This window comes from Eufriesea mexicana, unplaced genomic scaffold (assembly GCF_001483705.2).
Source record: "Eufriesea mexicana isolate 0111107269 unplaced genomic scaffold, ASM148370v2 scaffold555, whole genome shotgun sequence".
NCBI lineage: Eukaryota > Metazoa > Arthropoda > Insecta > Hymenoptera > Apidae > Eufriesea > Eufriesea mexicana.
In genome coordinates this window covers 232,404-254,697 of record NW_016908695.1, presented here as the reverse complement: position 1 = coordinate 254,697, position 22,294 = coordinate 232,404, and the positions used below count along the sequence as shown (strand labels likewise).

General features: G+C 34.8%; 1 protein-coding gene across 1 annotated transcript in view; it reads left to right on the top strand.

The window, feature by feature from the left end:
• Positions 1-15,729: 15,729 nt before the first annotated feature.
• Positions 15,730-22,294, top strand: part of LOC108545773 (fibroblast growth factor 17) — a 150,933-nt gene continuing 144,368 nt past the window's right edge. Inside the window, exon 1 of the mRNA XM_017897555.1 lies at positions 15,730-15,822. Coding sequence (XP_017753044.1) covers positions 15,803-15,822 — 20 coding nt within the window. The 5' untranslated portion in view covers positions 15,730-15,802. The remainder of the gene's footprint in view (positions 15,823-22,294) is intronic.

Genomic DNA, 22,294 nt, shown 5'->3' with positions numbered 1-22,294 from the left:
TGTCATGTAATATTTTATTTAAACTAAATTATTTCTATTATTACGTATAAATAATTTGATTTAGGTAGAAAATTTAATCAACAAAGATAAAACAAGAAATAATACTTCAGATACTGACAATAAGAATAACATAATTATACTTACATTCGAGAAGATTTCTTCCATCTTTACACCTAAAATTAAATTACTCACACTAACCACAGAGGTATTACAAAATTATCGTTGTTCAATTTCTTACATACACTTATTGTCAGAAATAATGTAATATTCTTTTCCAAACATTCCATAAAGCCCAATTTTAATTCCAATTTAAAAAGCTAAGGATTATTCACCTTTTCATTTATTATTTAACACTAGAACCACGAATCCAGACAAAAATACTGGTCCCAGAATTTTCCAATTAATTTTCCAATTAAAAAATAATTTTTCAATTATTGTAGACTTATAACAGCTTTCGAAAAGATTTATATCGATACATATCGAAATAGACGTGTAATCAATACATTTACTCATCTTAATCGTCCCACTAAATTTACTATTATATTTACCTGCAATACTTAGGTACCCCTCAAAGATTGGTACTCGTAATGTTAAACGCATAATACCCCCATATTATAGCAAAGAGAAATACAGCACGAAAACACGAAAAAGAGGGAAAAACGAATTACAAATAAAATAATAAAAGAAAAAAGTACATTGTATAAAATTAAAATATAATAAGCAACTCTCTCTTGAAATGACAAATTAAAATATAAAAATTATCTATGAATTCGCAAATGCTTGCCTCGTCTTTCAATTTTCGCGTTACACCAATAAATTGCGCGCGAAAATTAAATCCCAATACGAGTGATCGACTGAGAAGGATCATTGTACGTTTAAACCGTTTATTTCTGAGCGATTAGAGCGAAGCAGCATTGAAAATTATCGAGAGAAAGACTCGTGTTTAGGATATTCTCATTTATCCGGAGAAAGGAAGGAACGCACTGTGCGTAGATATTGCGTGGCTGGCTTACATATGCGCGGGAGTTGAATTACGTCGTGGTGTCGCGCGAGAGTAAAGGAAGAGAAGAAAGGAGAAAACGTATTAAAAGGATATAAGAGAGCGGACCGCGACCGCAAACTGATTAAATGCGGTTTACCCAGGCTATGCTGCCACGCCACAAGGCTCGGTACCGGCCTCGTGTAAGCTACACGAGCTGAAGGAAACTCCTCGTGACTTATGTACTCGCGATGCACGCTATTATGGTCCCCACTTGGGCCATTTTCTGCTCTTCTTCCATCACCTTTTCCGTGCTTTTATACCCTTTCTACCGTTATTAGCTTGCGCGTAATGCTGATTACGAAGGTTTGAACTGACTCTGCTTGATTAGTAGGGTCAGTAATGAATGCACATATGAGCCTTTCACTACACAAATCGATTAACTCCACTTTTCGAAAAATCTTAAATTTAAGTGTCAAAGCACTTGGTATAGTCGTAACTTTTTATATTTATAATAACTTTCCCTGGTAATTAAGATTAACACCATTAAACGACAAAAATTTTTTAGCCACTGAATAATAAATAATTTATTTCAGAGGTCACTTTGATTAACTCCGCACTCTAATGCAAATCGTTGCAATAATGCAACTCAAATGCACCAGCAAGCCATGAATGATAACGGTGAATTTTTTAGTCCCGTCTTATCAGAATTTAAGTAAAATTTAGTAAAATTTAAATTTATTACTTTTTCACTTGCCGAATCGATTAACTCTTCCAGTAACGTAAAAATGGTAACATTACTAACGATTACCTTTTGGCTATTTCTTCTTATAAATTTTATATACCGTTAGATGAAAGTTACATTTGTATTTATGCATTCTGCGATATTTATTTCGATTTAAATTATAAAGGGAATTTTAAAAAACAATATACATTGTTTCATTGCGTTTCTCCACTTTTTGTTTTATGGAGTTAATCAATTTGTGCAGTGAACGGCTCATATAAGAAACGAATTTATGGGCATTAGATTAGACTAGGAAACATCAGACATGGACCCGGGATGATCCAAATATGAGTTTGAATATTTTGAGAAAAATTTTGGCTTGTCTTAAACGTAAGGTCCTCCGTTTAGGATTTCTAAAAATCGACCCTGAGCATTCACGTTCAACAGACACTTAGGTGTGTCCCCAGCATCGATCATGCGACCATTTTGTTTATATTTTCTGCCAATTGTTAAACGGAATATAGAAACATCCTTGTTTAAATCTTTTTAATAGTTTTTAATTGTGGGAAGTTAATAAGTAAAATATAAATTATGCAATTTTTGCAATCGTTATTACTATTAGAAACATTCCTTTTCTTTTAGGTTAAAGAATTTTTAGGTTAGGTTAAGTTTCGAATATCGTTTGAAACGTACCTTAAAACTATTTTCAAATATGTCTTTTCCTTCTTAGATTCTCTGATTGATTAATGAGGTAACTAAATTAATTAGAGAAATTAAAGTTATTAAAATGCACTTGTTATTAAGTCTTATAATCGAGGATGGAAATGCATCATTCAAAATTTGCGAAATTGTACTCAACAGGCTACAGATTACACATCTCAAAAATGTGGATCGTTTTGATCACAGTATCATAGCAATTAAAATTTTTATGATTAAAGCAATCAAATTAATTGAAACGTACTAGATGATAGCAGTTCTGTCTTAGTTTAAAGTTTATCTTCTTCGACGAATTTCGAAAAATTGGATCTTCGAAAATTTTTATTAACGTATTAAATTGCAGTAACTAATAATAATAAGGAAGCTTTTCAATTTCATCTGAAATAAATCTTATTCGATCCCAGTAAGTACCTCAAATGTTATAGAATTTTTTAAATTTCAAAACGATAAGGCCATTTATCTGCTTCCTTCTCTCATTAATATATCCTTTCAGAAAAATATTTCGATATTAAAGATAAAAATTAGAATGTTAAATTAATTTAATTGCATTGAAGTACGTTTAAAAAGATATTAAATAAGGATAGAAATTTGTATGATATAAAGACAAATGCAAAATTAATTAATTATATTATACAATATATAAGTACATTTAAAAGATGTTAAATTAGGATACAAATTTCTCACAGTAATTTTTATGGATAGAAATGGAAACCTATTTCTTGTACGTTTTTTAACAGTTAACAAATTAATATATTTATATGATAATATTTAAATATTGACATCAATTCGCAATATAATATTTTAAATAGAAATATTCACACTATCTAGAAAATTCTTCTCTATCTCTCGCTCTCTCACACTTTTATTAACACGTGTTTACTATTTCACGATTCTCATGTAATTGTATCATTCTGGCACATTTTTCTAAATATTTTTCATCAACATTCACACTAGATTCCACTCGCACATATTATATTTATATCATCCCAAATGACTTTCATTTATTCTACCTTAATACTATTCGTTCATATAAAACCAACACTCACACTCTCATAAAACCAATACTCACAATTTTCACAGGAAAATTACTCGTCTCGATAATGTTATTGGTGGATGAAATTTAATAACAATAAGAACAATTATTTATTGAATTACAAAGATTATCAAACACAAATATTAGGTTGAAATATAATTAATTTATCAGAATCACATGCTCACACGTCTTCTTACTATTAAAACTCAATTGCAACTGACATATGCCAAATCACTCTTTTTTTTTTATACATTACATTACATATACAATTCACATAACACCTCAATCATTACACGTATACTCATTTATCATAATAACCTGAATTCATTAGATATTTCCATCCCATGCATACTTTCTCCACTCATTCCAATACATATATACAGGCAACCCTCCTATAACACGGTAGATAGGTTCCTATAAAATTCTGTGTTTTGTGAAACCGTGTTGTATGAGACCCAGAGCCAGTACAAAAAAGGGGGGTTACGTTCCGAAAACTTACTAAAAACAAATTTCTTTTCTAATTCTACACAAACAACTTAATTTTTATTAAAAATATAAATGTATGTGCAACGCAAAACAAATAAGAAACAGAAATATTATTTTAATTTAACGTAAATTTAATTTAATAAATTTCTTCGTCGTTACTGCTCATGTAGAAGTATAGTGTTGTACAAAGATTTTTGCAATTTTCTTATCGTATTTTCTTCGAGCGAAACCGTGTTATAGGATGCCGTGTTGTAGAGGGTTCTCGCAATTTATAAATCGCGTTATAGTGAAACCGTGTTATAGGATGCCATGTTGTAGGGGTTTCTCGCTATTTATAAATCGTGTTATAGGATGCCGCGTTGTAGGAGAGCTACCTGTATTTAAAAATCTATGTAACCATTGCCAAAGATAACACAGACAAGCATCAAATGTAATGTATATCTAAATCCTATAAAATGTACCAAATGCTCACGTGGCAAATTGTACACCTATATACTCATTAATTAAAAAAAAAAAATAAAAAAGATACAAATTTAAAGGAAGAAAGAAAATGTTCAATTTAGAGGATGTAAAAGTGAGTGTAAATTAATTTTGGTAAAAGAGATGATAAATATACAATGATTTTAATAATTTGTCGTTTATTTGGCTTTATTATGCATAGAAGATATATTTAATCAACACCTTTTCGAGATGTTTAAACGATTATCAGAGGCTATAAGATGATCATTGTCTTTCTTCGTGATTCGAATACTCGTCGTTGAAGGCCACAGAAAATACAAAGACCCATCGGTGGTAATATCGACAAGTATCTTAACGAATTGTAATTGATATAGTTCATGATGAGAATATGTATGTACACTTACGTAGTTGTTATTTCTTCATAAGATCTAGAACTTTGCTTAGCTCAGTCCAAAGTTACAGTCATTTCAGCATGATCGAGTAACGATAAATGGTACCCTAAAACTTTTAGAACTTTAGTCTGCTGTTACTACTCAATTTTTTGTTTTATTTTATTTTGTAAAATCTAGAATCTTCTTTTAGGTTAGATCAAATCTTTAAGTTAAGTGGAATATTAAACGCAATAAAATAATGGTAAATGGTACCCTAAAACTTTTGGAACTTTAGGCTACTGTTATTATTCAATTTTTTTTTCTTTTATTTGTAAAATCCAGAATTCTGTTTTAGGTTAGATCAAATCTTTAAGTTAAGTGAAATATTAAACGCAATAAAATAATGGTAAATTGTACCCTAAAACTTTTAGAACTTAAGGTTACTGTTACTATTCAACTTTTTGTTTTATTTTATTTTGTAAAATCTAGAATCTTTTTTTAGGTTAGATCAAATCTTTAAGTTAAGTGGAATATTAAACGCAATAAAATAATGGTAAATGGTACCCTAAAACTTTTGGAACTTTAGGCTACTATTACTATTCAATTTTTTGTTTTATTTTATTTTATAAAATCTAGAATCTTTTTTTAGGTTAGATCAAATCTGTAAGTTAAGTGGAATATTAAACGCAATAAAATAATGGTAAATGGTACCCCAACATTTTTAGAACTTTAATTCTTCCTTGTTACTTTCCATTTTGTTTTATAAAACACTGAAACTTTTTCGGTTTAGTTCAAACCTTAAACTCAGCTGAGCTTTAAGCATAATATAATAATGGTAATATCCCCAAATTTTTAGGACTTTAACTCCTCATTACTACTCCAATATTTTCTCTCTAAATTTACAATTCAGCCGAGCATGGAATAGTAATAGTATTCTAAAATTTTTAAGATCTTAGCACTTTTGCTGCTAGTACAATTTTGTTTTATTTATTTTTTTTTTTAATCTAGTATACTTTATTAATTTAGTCCAAATCTTCACCTTATCTGAGTAAAATTAAATAGTGGCAAGTACCATCTTAAAATTTGTTATTCCTAAACTTATAATTCAGCTCAGCATGGAACATGATAGTAATAATAAATGGTAATAGTATTCTAGAATTTTTAGAATCTTAGCACTTTTGCTGCTAGTACAATTTTGTTCTTTTTTTTTTTAATCTAGTATACGTTATTAGTTTAGTCCAAATCTTCATCTTATCTGAGTAAAATTATATAGTGGCAAGTACTATCTTAAAATTTTTTAAATTTTATTCCTTTCTCATTACTCTAACTATTTATGAGATTCTAAATCTTTTTTTAACTCAATGCAAATTATCAGCACATTCGAGTACAATAGAGTACACATATATTGGTTAATGGTAACTCAAAGCTATACAAATCTTAGCCCTCTAACATTACTCTAATCTTCATATCAGACTTGCCCACTTATCTGTTTACTATTTCAATTATTTGATCTTTAGTGTGATAGTCTTCATAAATATGTTTGCTTGAAAATTCTGGTTCTAATTTATGTCACACATTTTTACGTGTGCTTTACCTCTTGCTATATGAATAATTTGGAGAAGACTATATAGCTAACTGATTAAAATAATTATTTAACAATTTAAAAATGTTATATTATTGATATATTATAGTTTAAGGATATTATATAATAAATTTGTTTAACAACATTAACATTTTGTAATGTTTATGAGATACTGCAGTGATTAGAATGGTACTTCTCCATTTCAGTTGTTATCAAACATCAAAGATATTCTCTTTTGCACAACTAGAATAGTAACATTAACGATCCTTTAAGATCAATTACTACAAATTGTTCGTTTTACGTGTATATGACTGCTTAATCGAACACAGAGTCAAAATGGCTAAAAAGTACTTGACAGTTGTATGAAAAATGTAGAATATTTGATATTTATCGTTATTGTTAATACAACGAATGGAATAATTAAATTAATAGAAAATTGTTTACATCAGGCACTAATGATAAAGATATTATTTTATATCGGAAATAAGTGAAATTATCGTCACTTTTTTAATGATACAAGAGTTATTAAGATTATAAAAATGGAAATAATTGCAATATATCTTTCAAAGCATTGATTGTTAGAAATTCTCTTCGATCAACAAAGGCCACGCAGAATGAATAATATTAATATAAAATTTAGAATAATGCATATTTCATTATACTTGTACTTATTTGTACTTATTTCGTCATTACTAGAAATTTACAGATATTATTGCTTGTTAATTGATACAATTCGAGAGGGTGAGATAAGAAACAATTGCACAATTTTTTACCAATCTTGTGAGGTATGTCACAATTGACACAAGAATTTAATATGTTTACTAGTATAGTATAATATATGTGAAAATTCACAAACTTTATTAAATATTTCATTTACTATATTTTTCACGACTTTAAAATATATATGTAAGAAAGATATATCGATATAATTTTATACTTTGATTTACTTTATTATTGTTTAATATAATCATCGATTTCTAAGTTAATTGTTAATTGTGCGTATTGTTGACCAAATGCTTTAATTAACTATATCTCTTGATGAAATTTGTTCTTTTAATCATTTTAATTTCGTCCCATTTTTAAATTGAGTTCCATTTAATTTCGATACATGTCACTTTAAGTCGAAGAATATTTACACAATTACAGTTTATTGCAACGTGTAATAACAATTTCATAAATGACAATAATTTCGCCCACTTAAAAAAAAAAAAAAGAAAAAGAATCATGAAACCATCCTGCTTTTAAATTAATTTTCTTTTATTTTAATACTTCTCAATCTAAATTTTAAAAACTTTATTACAACCTATAGTACCATAATGCATAATAGTTCCTACAGATTTAATAATTCTTCTTTTATTTCATATTTAAATGAATTTTTTTTAATTGTAATATATTTCAATCGAAATTTGAAAAATTTTATTACAACTTATATTACCCTAATGTAAAAGAATTCTAAAAGATTAATAATTTATCTTTCATCTCATATTTAAATGAATTTTCTTTAATTTTAATATATTTCAATTCAAACTCATTATAATCTACAATACCATACGATAACCAAATTCTCCAAGCAAACAAAAATTCGTACCTCACGTTTCGCGAAAGAACAAAAAAAGAAGGCAAAAGAAAATGGAATCCGAGGAAGTGTCTGAAGCATCGCATGTTAGGTCGTCCAGCCAGGATCCCATGTAGCCAGAATGGCATTTCTCTTGAGAACGTAAACGAAAAGGAAGTTTGTCGAGCTGCCAGGACTGTCTTGGCTCTACCTGATAAGTAAGACAAAGGCCCTGTCGCATTGTTGGATGATTTAAACCGTTGCAGGTTTCAGGTACTCCTGCCAGGTACTTTCTTAAATTCGACCTGCTCCGCGGCACCGGCATTTGTCACCTTCGGTAATTAAGCGTGCACCCCAATTCACCCTTACTCCGGGGTAAACGAAGACCCCCGGCCATATTTCTTCCCCAAACCAACTTCTCGTCTTCAGCAGTAAACTGCTTGTTCCGTTCCTTCCGGGGGCAACTGGGAAACGGTGTAACCTGTCGTTAGGTAGCGCGACACCAACTGGCCAGATAGTCAAGATAAGCACTCGTGTCTCTCGATGATCAAACGTACCGATCTCCAGGAACGTACGATTGCTCTGTCAGCTTTGCTAAAGTCATTCGAGGATCACCGACATTCCGTTTAGCCTCTTTCCGTTTAGCCGGTTAATACGATCAATAAACTGTTTAGCTTTACGTAACCTAGCCTCTACCTAGCCCGCAGCGACAGAGAGAGAGAGATCAAGATCTCGCGCGAGATTTACATAGACAGGAAGGGGGCAAATGCCGGGAGAACTGTGTCAACATGCTACGGCCCTGCTAGGTGCCAAACTCTCTCACAGTCCTTTTTCCGTGAACGGAAAATTAGACCATTCGGGATACGATTTGGCGACAACTAGTCGGAACTCTAATAAGACCCAAGCGGAGGAACCTTGGCTCAGACTCTGTCTTCCATGAATTCCTAGTGACAATCCCTTTGCAAACAATTCGGGGTACCGACAGAAATTAATTAACGATGCTCGAGGTAAATATTGCCTTCTCGAAATCACGATCATCTCTCATCTCACGGAATCTTCTCTCGTCAACTCGATCCCCTCTGCCTGATTCTTTCAACCATTTTAGCCTCTGAAATACCATCAGAGCTACTTACAGATCGCGAACAACTGTAATTCACAGTACACCCCGATAGACACTGGAACCACGAATAGCAAGTTACAAGGTACACTTACGAGGAGGAAGGAAATACCCTCCTATAACACGGTAGATAGGTTCCTAGAAAATGCCGTGTTGTACGAAACCGTGTTGTATGAGACCCGAAGCCAGTACAAAAAGAGGGGTTACGTTCCGAAAACTTATTAAAAGCAAAATTTTTTTTAATTCTACATAAACAACTTAATTTTTATTAAAAATATAAATTTATGTACAACACAAAACAAAAATATTATTTTAATTTAACGCAACTTTAATTTAATAAATTTCTTCGTCGTCACTGCTCAATATAATCAACCGAGAACGTTTTTTCGGTGGAATGATATCGCCTTCACTTTCAGAACTTTTTTCTTTATTTAAAGTTCTTGCATCTTCTTGCCTCTCAAAAAGATCTGTAATTTCACTTTGCTTGCTGGTTCTTGGCAGGTCATTGTAAATTTCTCGGTATGGAGCTAAACAGTTTTGCAGCTCCCTTTTGAATTTTCGACTTCTCTCAGGGTTTGCATTCAAGAAAAATGACTCGAGATTTTCAACTAAGCTTAGGGCTTCTTGTAATTTTTTGAATGTTAAATTATTAACTGCACAATCTTCATCAGTGCCAGTGTCCTCGGAATCGATTTGATTTACAGCTTCAGATGCCATTTCCATTAAATCCGCTTCGTCAACTTCTTCCTCCACTAATAAATCTTGAACGTCCTCAATAGCCATATCCACAAAACCTTCACCTACGATTGATTTAACAAATTCTAATATGTCACCAATTTCATTTTCTCACGATTCACGCACGTTTTCTATTTCACCTGAAGAGGGCCATATCTTCTTGCAACACGTGTTATAAGAGGATTCCCGCAATTTATGAATCGTGTTATAGTGAAACCGTGTTATGGGATGCCGTGTTGTAGGAGGGTTACCTGTAGATTTAAAAATTCGATTAAATACACGAGTCAGGCATCACCGATAGATCGCGTGTCACCTTCTATCTGGATGACAGGCTATCGCATTTCTGGCGCATAAGCAGGCGGTTGGAAGCGAGCACGCGTGCAGAAAGTAGGAAAAATGGAAATGGAGGAATGCGAGGTATGCAGCCTCTGCGCGACATTCCGGCGCAAGCATAGGCGAAATGTTCGCTCGCGCAATGTAATTCTCCACCACTAGCTACTCAGCGTGAGGGGCCGCATGGAAGAAGCCGGTAATCCGACAACTTTCCGCGGGGCATGCTGTCGATCACACGCGCGTCGCTCATAATCACCGGTCAATTGATAATTAATTATCTCGTGGTTGGACCTGCGTTCAGTGTGAACGTGATCCGGTCGCTTTTGCGGACCAGTGTCTCATTCTCTGCCGGCCGGGATGAGCCTACTGCTGCTGCCTGCTCGCTGGCCACGACTTTCCTTCCATCGGGGGGCCCCTTCCCTCGTTCGCGCTCGTCCCCTTCGCGGGCAGCCATCGGGCCCGAGAGTCGAATTGTGGGAATGCTGCAACTTTAGCATTTATCGAAATATATTAAAATAACTGTGCCGTTGACTCTGGCGAGAAAACAAACTTCCACTGGCGCTCAGGCATTGCGTAACAACGGCGCGTCATCCTTGGTATGGTTGATCCGACACAGAGAAGCGGACGGTCTCTATAGGTGTGTACCGTAATTTATATCGCGTGGCCGTCATCCTCCGTGCGGAATAAAAATAATAAGTAACGACGGGAACGAGGAAAAAAAGAAAAAAGACCAACCGATAGAATACAGAATGCTCGCTGATGTGGCTACGTTTCCGTTGTTTACGCCACCGACGTGGATTCGCGCCTGTTTCCACGGGTCATCCGAGTTGGACGACTTGGATTCTGGCTACAGTGAATCAGGTTTGCGAGGAATTAGTCGGTGCATTGCTCGGATTCGGTGGGATTGTGCAAATAAATATTGGGTTGGCAAGTAATTTCGGTTTGCATCGGTAAATAATGTTATGCTCGTTTAGTTATTCTTTTGTCAATGTTAGAATTTTTTTCTTTTCAGATGTGGTAGTCGATACCTTTAGGTTGCTATTTCGTGAAATTCCGTGTAATTTCGTTTACAACTGTCAGTTCACGGTCAGTCTTATCATGGAGTGCAAAAATAAGCATTTTCGACACATTTTACTTTTTTATTTTCATAGAGGCAAGAATGCGGCTGAGGCTCGCAAAGAGATACGAGAAGTTTATGGTGTCGATTGTTTAACAGAACGCACGTGTCAGAATTAGTTTAAAAAATTTCGTTCCGAAGATTTTTCACTGAAAGATACCCACAACGTTCTGGTCGACCTTCTGAGATTTACGCACTCGGTTAAGCTTTTTGCAGATAAGGACCGGAAATTCTATGAGCGCGGGATCATGAAGTTACCAGAAAGATGGCAAAAGGTGTGTAATTTTTATGAAATTTATTACTGAAAAATTTCAGTAATAACGACGATCTCAAATCGCACTTGGTTAAGTTTTTTGCTGATATGGACCAGAAATTCAATTCATTAAAGTTCATTTATTGTATAGAAAAAATCGAGTTTTATTTCAAACTAAAGAACCGAAAGTACTTTCTTGCCAACCCAATATTTGAAAGCGTTTCTGTCCTTCGCTTCAGCTCTTTCATAATCTTATTCGCTCATCGCTGAGTACCGCGAGGTTTTATGCACTTAGGATGCACTTTCTGGTGAATTGTTATAATTCCGGAATTATTCCTCGACATTAGTCGAAAATGTCAATATAATTGCACTTTTCAGTCAAATTCTATCGGAATTGTAATGGCTATAACAATTCCATAGGATTTTTTCTTGAAATTAAATATTTAACATAAATTGAATATATAACAGAATTAAGGAATATTCGCGTGTTAGGGAATATTTAGGTCTTTTGATTTAGGATGAACTTAGATGATGCTTCATATGATGCCTTGTACATTGCTATCATGAAACTGTGATTATAGCAAACGTGTCTTCTGAGAAATTAGTTTATTAGGATTATCCTATTACGAATTGGCTGTGATTGTAAATTATTTGATAATATATTGTACAACAAATTTAGTTTTATTGATAGCCTATTCATTGGGCTATAGTTGCCATACATGTGATTTTTGAGGTTTTAATTTATTAATTATGATTACTGGGTTACGAATTGGCTGGGACGTAAATTATTTGGATATATATTGTATAACAAATTTAGTTTTACTGATAGCCTATTCATAGTTGCCATACATGTGACTTTTGGGTTTTAATTTATTAATTATGATTATTGAGTTACGAATTGACTGAGATCGTAAATTATTTGATAATACAGGGTGTCCCAAAAAATGTATACACACTTTGCGTGATTATAAATAAATTATATTTCTATTATAATAAATTAATATGAATTTGAAAGAATAAGGTATTAAAGTGTGTATACGTTTTTTTGGGACACCCTGTATATGATAGAACAAATCTAGTTTTACTAATAGCCTATTCATTGGGTTATAGTTGCCATAAATGTGACTTTTGTGGTGTTAATTTATTAATTATGATTATTTGGTTACGAATTACTTGGAACGTAAATTATTTGATAATATAATATATTGTAGAACAAATATAGTTTTACTAATAGTCACGTATTCATTAGGCTATATTTGCCATAGATGTGACTTTTGAGGTTTTAATTTTTTAATTATGATCAAGTGGTTACAAATTACTTGGAACGTAAATTATTTGTTAATATATGGTAGAACAAATTTAGTTTTACTCATAGCCTACTCATTAGTCTATAGTTGCCATAAATGTGACTTTTGAAGTGTTAATTTATTAATTATGATTATTGGATTACAAATTACTTGGAACGTAAATTATTGTTGATATATGGTAGAACAAATTTAGTTTTACTCATAGCCTACTCATTAGACTATAATTGCCATAGATGTGACTTTTGAGGTTATAAAATATTAATTGATTAAAATAACAAATTACTTCGGAATGTTTGTATAATAATATATATTTGCACTTTTTATTTAGAATAAATTTCGTTGTTTGTTTCATTTTCTGCACGTTTCAATCTCTCATCGCTAGGTATCATAAAGCTACCGTTATCTAAGTGGCCTTGATAAAGTAATTTATTAATTATTGGAATTATTTCGTTCTTCGTTCCACTCGTTTCACGTTCTCTTTCCTATTACTATCATAAGATTGCGACTACATATATTTCTTTTTTTCACAAAATAAAGTTCCAACCGATAAATTTATTAATTATCGAGGTTATCGTGTTGCGAATTGGGTAGGACTGCGGGTTATTAACATTTTTACACGACTTTCGGTATTACTCATCCGAATAATCGCGAAAGTGTTATAAATATTACTCACGATCATCATGGTGGAAAACATTTTATCCGTGACAACTATTCCAATAATCGTATCTTTTTATTATTACATTTTACATAGTCAATGTCACATATACACCGTGACCACATCGTAAAACCGATAAGAACGAAATATTCATTAGAGAAACATGGTAAACAATGAAAAATCAAATTCGTAAAATCGATTGCACTGTCAACGAATTCTGTCTGAAAAATGAAACTACTCGATTCTTCTTCATACTCTCATCAGAGAGAGCACCTCTACTCTAATCGTTACCTCAATCATAATTATTTTCAAATTACCTCTTAAATACCGTCGTTATAATATTTACAATCTCTCATGCTTTATAAAATAGCGGAAAAACAAAAAGGTAACGAAGATTCCGATAAAGAACAGCCAGAGACAAACGTTCAGACACCGTTCCGAATCTCGAGGAAAACTAAGACATTGTTCGTCTAAGCGATCAGCGAACTTGGACGGAGCGATTGCAATCGACTTATTAAAGGAAACGTAGATTTATCGATAAAAGGGTATCGGATATCGGATATCATAGTCTGTCGAAAAGCAACGCAAATACATGAAATGCGAGAGTCGGGTACGAATGCAGTCAAAGTCTGGCGACAGTCGCCAGACCGGAGTTGCAAAGTCTACCAAGAGACCTAGTCTCGGAACACTGGCTATCCCTGCAACCCCCGTCTCGGGGCCACCCCAGACTGGACTTTTCTCGCAGAGCGTAACACCTTTGGCCGTTGGTACATAGACGGTAGACAGAGGTGGGACACTGTGAGTCTAGCTGCAGAGAGACGGGAATATCGGTAGGGTTGCGAGAGGGTACCCTTTCGCCGAAGGGTCTAACGGGGCAGCAAGCGGAGATGCAAAGAGGAAGAGTACGAGAGAGCGAGAGAGGTGGAGATGAGTGGAGAAAGGGTGGTAGGAGGTTAGAAAGAAGAGAAAGAGGAAGAAAGGGAAAGAAAGAGAGAGAGAGCGGTAGGAGGGGGTAGTAAGAAAGAGAGAGGGGGGTAAAGCGAGAGCGATGGAGGGGCAGCCTCGTGTACGCAAGGAGTGGAGGGGTGTGAGGAGAGGGGTGGGGGTACGGTCTAGGCAAGCAGCAGGGCAGCGGCCAGGTAAGCGAGGAGCGAACACTAGTGGGGCTGACTCGCGCGCCTCCGAGCCTCCGGGACTCTCAGAAGCAGCGGTTGTATATCGTCGTGCTACGCGTTCTACGGTCGTCGTGTTGTTGCGCTGCCACCGCCGCCGCTACGTCGTAGTTGTGCTCGTGCAGTGACAACGGCGTCGTGCTGCTGCTGCTGCTACGTGTTGATCGTGAAACGGTCGAACGCGGACGCGGCATTGGCAACGAATCCAAGGGGAAGAACGCTCGCAACGGCTATCGATCTCTTTGCTTTTTCTCTCGCTTTTCGATTCCGACGACGACGACGACGACGACGACAACAACGACGACATGCTATCGATCTCTTTGCTTTTTCTCTCGCTTTTCGATTCCGACGACGACGACGACGACGACGACGACAACAACGACGACGACGTGTCGGGGGAAAAGCGGGAAGAAGCTTGCGGGCACAGGTCGACCGTCGTGTACACCGAGGACACCTCGCGCCGAAAGGAGCTCTCTCTCTCTCTCTCTTTCCTCGGGGCTTTTTTGCCTTCACCCTGGTCGCATCCTAACACGCCACTTTGGGTGAGCGCCAACGATCCCCAGCAACGCACCGGGCCACCTAGTCGCGACTATGTTGGCGCAAATCCAACTGCGCCCAGTGGTTCCGTGCTACCTGCGCTGCGCTGGGGTTCTTACTGTCGCCGTTCCGTATACCACCGTGTAAGACCAGTGCGAGAAAGTGAGTTCGAGGATCAAACGTTTCGGGGGTTGAACGATCGTCAGCTAAAGTGCCCGATGCGAATGAGGAGTTTATCCCGTTGCGTGTCGATTTGCTGGATCGGTGGTGGGTGCGAGGGAATCGACCGCGAGCTAGTGTTTACGTCTGCCAGTGCGCGTTTCCCCTCGGCTCTTGGTCCATCGTCGTCCACTTGGTCCAGGCCAAGTGCGAGGCAACCGTGTAACGTGTGACATCGTGTTTCGCGAGACCACCGTTTCCCTTCCGACCACGGGTACACCTGGTACATTGACCCTGTCGTTGATCATCGATCGCAACGCGGCAAGAGTAACATTGTCAAGGTGACCGCGAAACAGTGCGAGGGGGATCGATCCGTGTCGTCGACGGAAGATTGCAAAGTGGTGGATGAGAATCGAATGATAAAGAAGTCGCTGGATGCAAGGATTTTGAAAGTAGCTCCAGAAGGCCAGCCCGACGCGATGCGTCGACGCTGCTGACGCAACGCGCCTGGATGCGTCTCACTTTAAGCACGTGAGTGACCGTTTTCCTTAATTTTCACCGACTCCCCAAACAGTCTTAGAGCGTGTCGTGGTGATCCAGACGTGTAAGGACGTTCGATTTTGCCTCGAGGCGATCCCGCTGGGTCGTTCGAGGGCCCCGTTTCTTTCCATCGGGATAGTCTAGCCGCGTGATCGTGTTAAGATGGTTCCAAGGGGATCGGATAAGAGAACGATCTCGACGTGTCCGCCACGGTATTCGGATACTTGAACGTACCTTCTCGTGGCTCGTGATCAACACGGTGTTTCGGTTCTTCGTCTACGGTATCCGCTGTCGATCACCCCTTCTGTATGCTCCGTGGTAGCCGTGGTGCGGTAGCAGTGTTGCTGTTGGTGGTAGTGGTCGCGAGTGCGCACGCGACAACCGGTGGTGAATGATCCTGACTCCGGGCTGACAAAGGTTTTCGTATACGAATACTGGGATGACGTCCGCTTCGGATTACGCGCTCTCTTCACGATCTCGTCAATCTACATCGTCTAACGCGGAACCAAATGTAAGTCTCCCAGCACGCTCTCAAGTGTTCTAGTGCCTACGAAAACGTACATCATCGTATATGCTAACCGTGTGTACCGTTTCGTCCTGTCGTCTCTACAATTCCGCCTTGGTGCTCGATGAATGGGTGACGTTTTCGCTGGTCCAAAAGACGACACCTTTAGAACCTAGGAACGCGTATTCGAAGCCGATGGAGACTCTCGGTCGAGTTGCGTGTACTTTGGATAACGGTGCTTCGGCTGGCAGGGGGTGAAGCGTCGGGTACTAGCGATACACTACGCGGACCATGCAAATAGATGTATAACCTGGAACTAATATTTCCCGTTTTACGACACGCAACGAGAAAGTTACGTTATATAAAACGAGACTTTACCTTCCACTCGCTCTGCACTCTGGGGAAGATCTATGTCCCATGCGTTCTTGAACGTTCTATCGATGCCAGTGGCTGAAAACTGTCCACCATCGTCCTGATCCTTCGTCAACCTGCAATTCTAACTATTTCGCGAGCGAAAATCTTCGATCGATTCTACGAAATTCTCCAATACACGTTTCTCTCAGAAATTATTTAATTTTCGCTCGAAATTATTTAATTTTCGCTCGAAATTATTTCATTTTCCCTCGAAATTACTGACGGGCACGGTTTCGAGAAAACTCGTCGAAAGATAATTCTGCGCGATATATTACGCAATTTTTCTCCCGCGCACTCGATACTCGATATCGCGTTTCGACGACGATAAATAATTTACGATGCTGGTTCTCGGGGGATCATTCGGGTGTCACGAAAATTCCCCGTCACCCGTTCGTATTTTTACGTTTGCATATTTTTCGAGAACGCACGCGCGCGCGCGTATCTAGAGATTCGAGAATCTCCGATACAACGCCACTCGAACGAGGTATTTATTTTGAAGCCATCGACTCGCCGCGTGATCTAATCTCTTATTTTCCGAGATATGGAGTAGTTTTGTCTAAGGACAGCAGCGAGTTCGATATTACGTGAGCGACGGACGGAACTTAGGATCGCGGCCTGGTCCTCGGATGCGGAGGCAGATGAGGGAATTTTGTTGCTCCGGCTGGTTATCGAGAACGATGGGTTGTCAATTGGAAAATCAGACGATACGGCGTCGATAAGCCGGCATTTTTAGATAAGCCGAACGCGCAATTAAAATGCTTTCTGAATGAGACTTCCTTCGATTAAGCAACGAGCGCATAGACTGTCTGGGTCTCACGCTCGTTACCGTTCCACTTTCTTCCGTTTTCTTTTTCTTCTCTTATCTCTTACTCTATCTTCCTTCGATTCTCTCCTCTCCAACGATACTCCATCCAGCACGCCGTTTCTTCGCTCTTTCCTTCCTTTCGAATGATAAATCGAAAACACGATTGCTATACCGCGTTTCCTTTAGTTTCGCGAGGTAGGATGTGCTTAGATAGCTTCGTGCAATTCGTCATCGAATTCCTGATTTTTCACTGATTTCTCAGTCCAATTTCGGATAACCGTGGACGAGCTGCGAAGTTGCGAAATGCAAATTCGAAATTCTGAATAATTTTATTAATTCGGAGAAATTTTTAATGTAATTAAAAATTTAAAAGGAAATGGTTGATTATGGAATCGAGTAAAATCACGATTATTCCTTTAACCCTTTGCACTCGAAAGGTGAACTTCAGTCACCATTTTATAAAATTTGAAAGATCGATAATAATTAATATATGGAATTTAAGGTAATGTAACTTTTAATTATTATACCATTTCTTTCATTTACTTACTGCTAGAAAAATATTATCAGCCTTATAGCTGAAAATTTTTCAACTCGTATACCTCTTTAAAAATTTGTTCAAAAATTCGTCCAATGCGAAGGATTAATCGTATGAAGGTATTCGAAGTGATTGATAATTTTTTTTTTCCTTTTCTGAGATAGATTTTGTACCCAGTTCGAGCAGTTTCTTGGTTTACGCGATGAAACGTGAATTTGTAATTTTTTGGACAAATTGATCGTTCACGGAATCGATATAAAGTGACGAAATAAAGGATCGAAAAGCTTTTGAAATTATATCTGTACCGGGGAAGATAATTGACGTACAATTGAGATAAAAATAAATGATATAATTCAATTAATTATGACATTGCATAAAAATATTATTCTTTTGTTGATATAAAAGTATCGTTGTGAGTTGGTCGATCATTTTTTTTGGAAATGACAGTTTCCAATTTACATTTTTGTATAATAAAAAATGTATAATAAATAATTTTTCTGGAAAAATATTGGTCACTCGCATACAATACAGTCAATTCGATCTCGATTGTCCGTAAAATCGATACAGAGTAAAGAAACAAAGTTTCGACAAGCCTTCTGATACTATCTCGAAGGAAATTCACGAGATAATTCAGATACGATTGAAACGAAAATAAAGGAAATAATTTAATTAATTACACTGTTATAAATTAATCTCGTAAAATGTCATTTTAAATCGATCGTTAATTTTTTCGATATAAAATTTTCAATTTATTTTCTCAATTTACATAAAAATATAAGAATACTACATTGTCATTCGTTATGTACGTGTAGCTCCTTTGGGGAAGCAAATTCGGCTATCCAGAAATTTTATATTCGATTCATCGTAAGATCGCTATATTTCCTGGCAATAGGTGGTCAACTGTTATTTTTACACACATTGAACACATGTTTTGATAACGTAATCAGTCTCCACCTCGTGTATGTCGATGATAACAAACCGGTCAATTACATTTGCTTCCAATTACCCTTCGTTATTTTTCATAGTTCTTTCGTTCCACATTCATCGAAAGACCAAAGCTTATCGAACAGAACCTAGCACGTGTGCTCCAACGGGATTATTGCGGGAACATCGTTACACCTGTATCGAGTATTCTTACGAAATTTTCCTCGATCTGCACTCTGCCGACCTGGATAGCGAAAATTTGCAACGAATATGACGCGGTGAACGAGGTGAAGCTCAATTCACGCTACAAACACGCAAACATTTTGAATGCTGGCGGCACATGTGCTAAGATGAATAACAAGCGAACACAAGAAAGATTTTAGCGGACGTGAATCCAGTTGTATTGATCGATGATGCACTTCGATCCATTATTGACGTGCGTCGCGAGAATACGTGAAGTGCAACGTTTTAAATCTCGTCCCGCGATATCGTTTGCCAATCTTTTGCTCAATTTAGTGTCTCTCGATTGGTCTTACTCGTGGATGAATTTCTCGTAATTTTCGAAGGCTGAATTATTTTCATTTTTATTCTATTTCTGCAAGTTTAAAGACGGAGTGTGACATAATGACAACGTTGCGAATATCGAATGAAGATTTCTTTTTATGGTTCTTAATTTATGCGATATAAATTATTTTTAATATTATAAAATTTGTATAATTATAGAAATGAAAGAAATTAAAATTTATGGATTTTGTAATTTATAGTATTGCAAAATTTTCTGATATTATAAAATATCGTACAATTTTGTAATACTATGGATTATAAAATTTTTAAAAGTTTTAATTTTTAATACTTCTTTCATGCCAATCGAAGGAATTATAGTGGTGACCTAAATTAGTGAAGCTTGGAAAAGAAAAATAAAGTTTGAGAAATGCGTTATTAAAATTTAGCAGAAAATTAAAAATTACGAAATTACAAAATTTAAAAATGTGTATGTCATTAGGTAATGAAAAAATGGAGTAAAGATTAAAAAATCTTAATTTTTGGCGAAAATCTTGCTCGTAATAATTTATTCAAGTTTGCAAAGAAAATTTGAAAAATATTTTATATCTAAGCAAATAGCGAGACACGTGCACGATATATCGTTGTCAGCATTAAAAGGGTCAAAATCGATATTCGATGGATCGGAACAGTGATTTTTAAACAGTGTGCCATGACATTATAATATTTCTTTTTATAATTAAGGGAAGAAAAATTTAATATATATTTTGATTCTTCGCAGAATTTTCGTAACTAGTTTAGTATGAAAGTTACTATAATATTTTACAGAAATTTATTTAAAATATTTTTTCAGTATTTCTCTGGAATGCCTCGAGGTATTATTTAATAACGTTTTATCAATGTCGAGAGATATAAATTGAAAAAATAAATCTCGATAGTAGTGACAATAATTAGAGACAAACAACTATAATTGTATAATATTTTCTGTTATCACATGTGACAATGTAAATATGTTGGAAAAGTACAATTAAGTCATATATAAGAATTATATTTATTATATATAAAAGTCTCATAGATGATTGATACGATTTATTAAAAACTACTAAAATTTTACTATCTTTTTTTCCGAATATACAATTAAAATTATCGAAATTTATATTTTAACATTTTCATCTTTTAAGATATTGATAAAATATGCAAATTTATCGTAAAATTCCAATACATTTAAGTCACATATAAGAATTTTATTTATTATATATAAAAGTCTCATAGATGATTGATACGATTTATTAAAAATTACTAAAATTTTACTATTTTTTTCCGAATATACAATTAAAATTATCGAAACTTATATTTTATCATTTTCATCTTTTAAGATATTGATAAAATATACAAATTTATCGTAAAATTCCAATACAATTAAGTCACATATAAGAATTTTATTTATTATATATAAAAGTCTCATAGATGATTAATATGATTTATTAAAAATTACTCAAATTTTACTATTTTTTTCCGAATATACAATTAAAATTATCGAAATTTATATTTTAACATTTTCATCTTTTAAGATATTGATAAAATATGCAAATTTATCGTAAAATTCCAATACATTTAAGTCACATATAAGAATTTTATTTATTATATATAAAAGTCTCATAGATGATTGATACGATTTATTAAAAATTACTAAAATTTTACTATTTTTTTCCGAATATACAATTAAAATTATCGAAATTTATATTTTAACATTTTCATCTTTTAAGATATTGATAAAATATACAAATTTATCGTACAATTCCATTTTACCATTTTTCTCTTATCTTTTCTAATAAAGTATTCGATTAAAAATGTAGAAACTTGAATTTCACTATTTTCTTCTATACTATAAAATTACAATTATTATGTAAATTTGGTAAACCTACATTTACCATAATTTTTCTTTTAATTGTTCTTTCCATAGAGTATGTAATTAAAATTATCGAAGACTATATTCTACCATTTACCTATATTCTTATATATAATTAAAATGATCAAAACTTGTATTTTATCATTTTCGTCTTTTAAGATATTGATAAAATATGCAAATTTATCGAAAAATTCCATTTTTCCATTTTTCTCTTATCTTTTCTAATAAAATATTCGATTAAAAATACAGAAACTTGAATTTCACTATTTTCTTCTACACTATAAAATCACAATTATTACATAAATTTGGTAAACCTACATTCACCATAATTTTTCTTTTATCCTTTGCATAGAGCATATAATTAAAATTATCGAAGACTATATTTTACCATTTACCTATATTCTTATATATAATTAAAATTATCGAACCTGCATTTAGCATTTCTCTCTTTTATTCTTCTCAGCACATCATACCTCCAATTAAAATGATCTAAATCTGCATTTCTCATTTTCTTCTTCTTCTCTTCAAAGCATACAATTAGAATTACCGAATTTTCTTCTCTTTTCCTATTTTTCTCTCCTGTTTTAAAATGATCGAAAATGACATTTACCGTTTTCTTCGTTCACTCTTCAGAGTTGGAATTAAAACTGCATTTTGTCATTTTCGTGTTTGACTTTTTCGACAGAGTGTATCGAAGAGTAAGCTGTAGCGATACAAGTACGAGGGCAATCCAATCAGGGAAAACAAGGTCGCGGTAACGATATTATCCGCCTCGTGTCACGGATTGATATCGAATACTATAGCGGTAAGGCTTCGTGAAATAGCTCGGAACATTGTGATCATACAGCGTCCAAACATTCTCTCCGAATC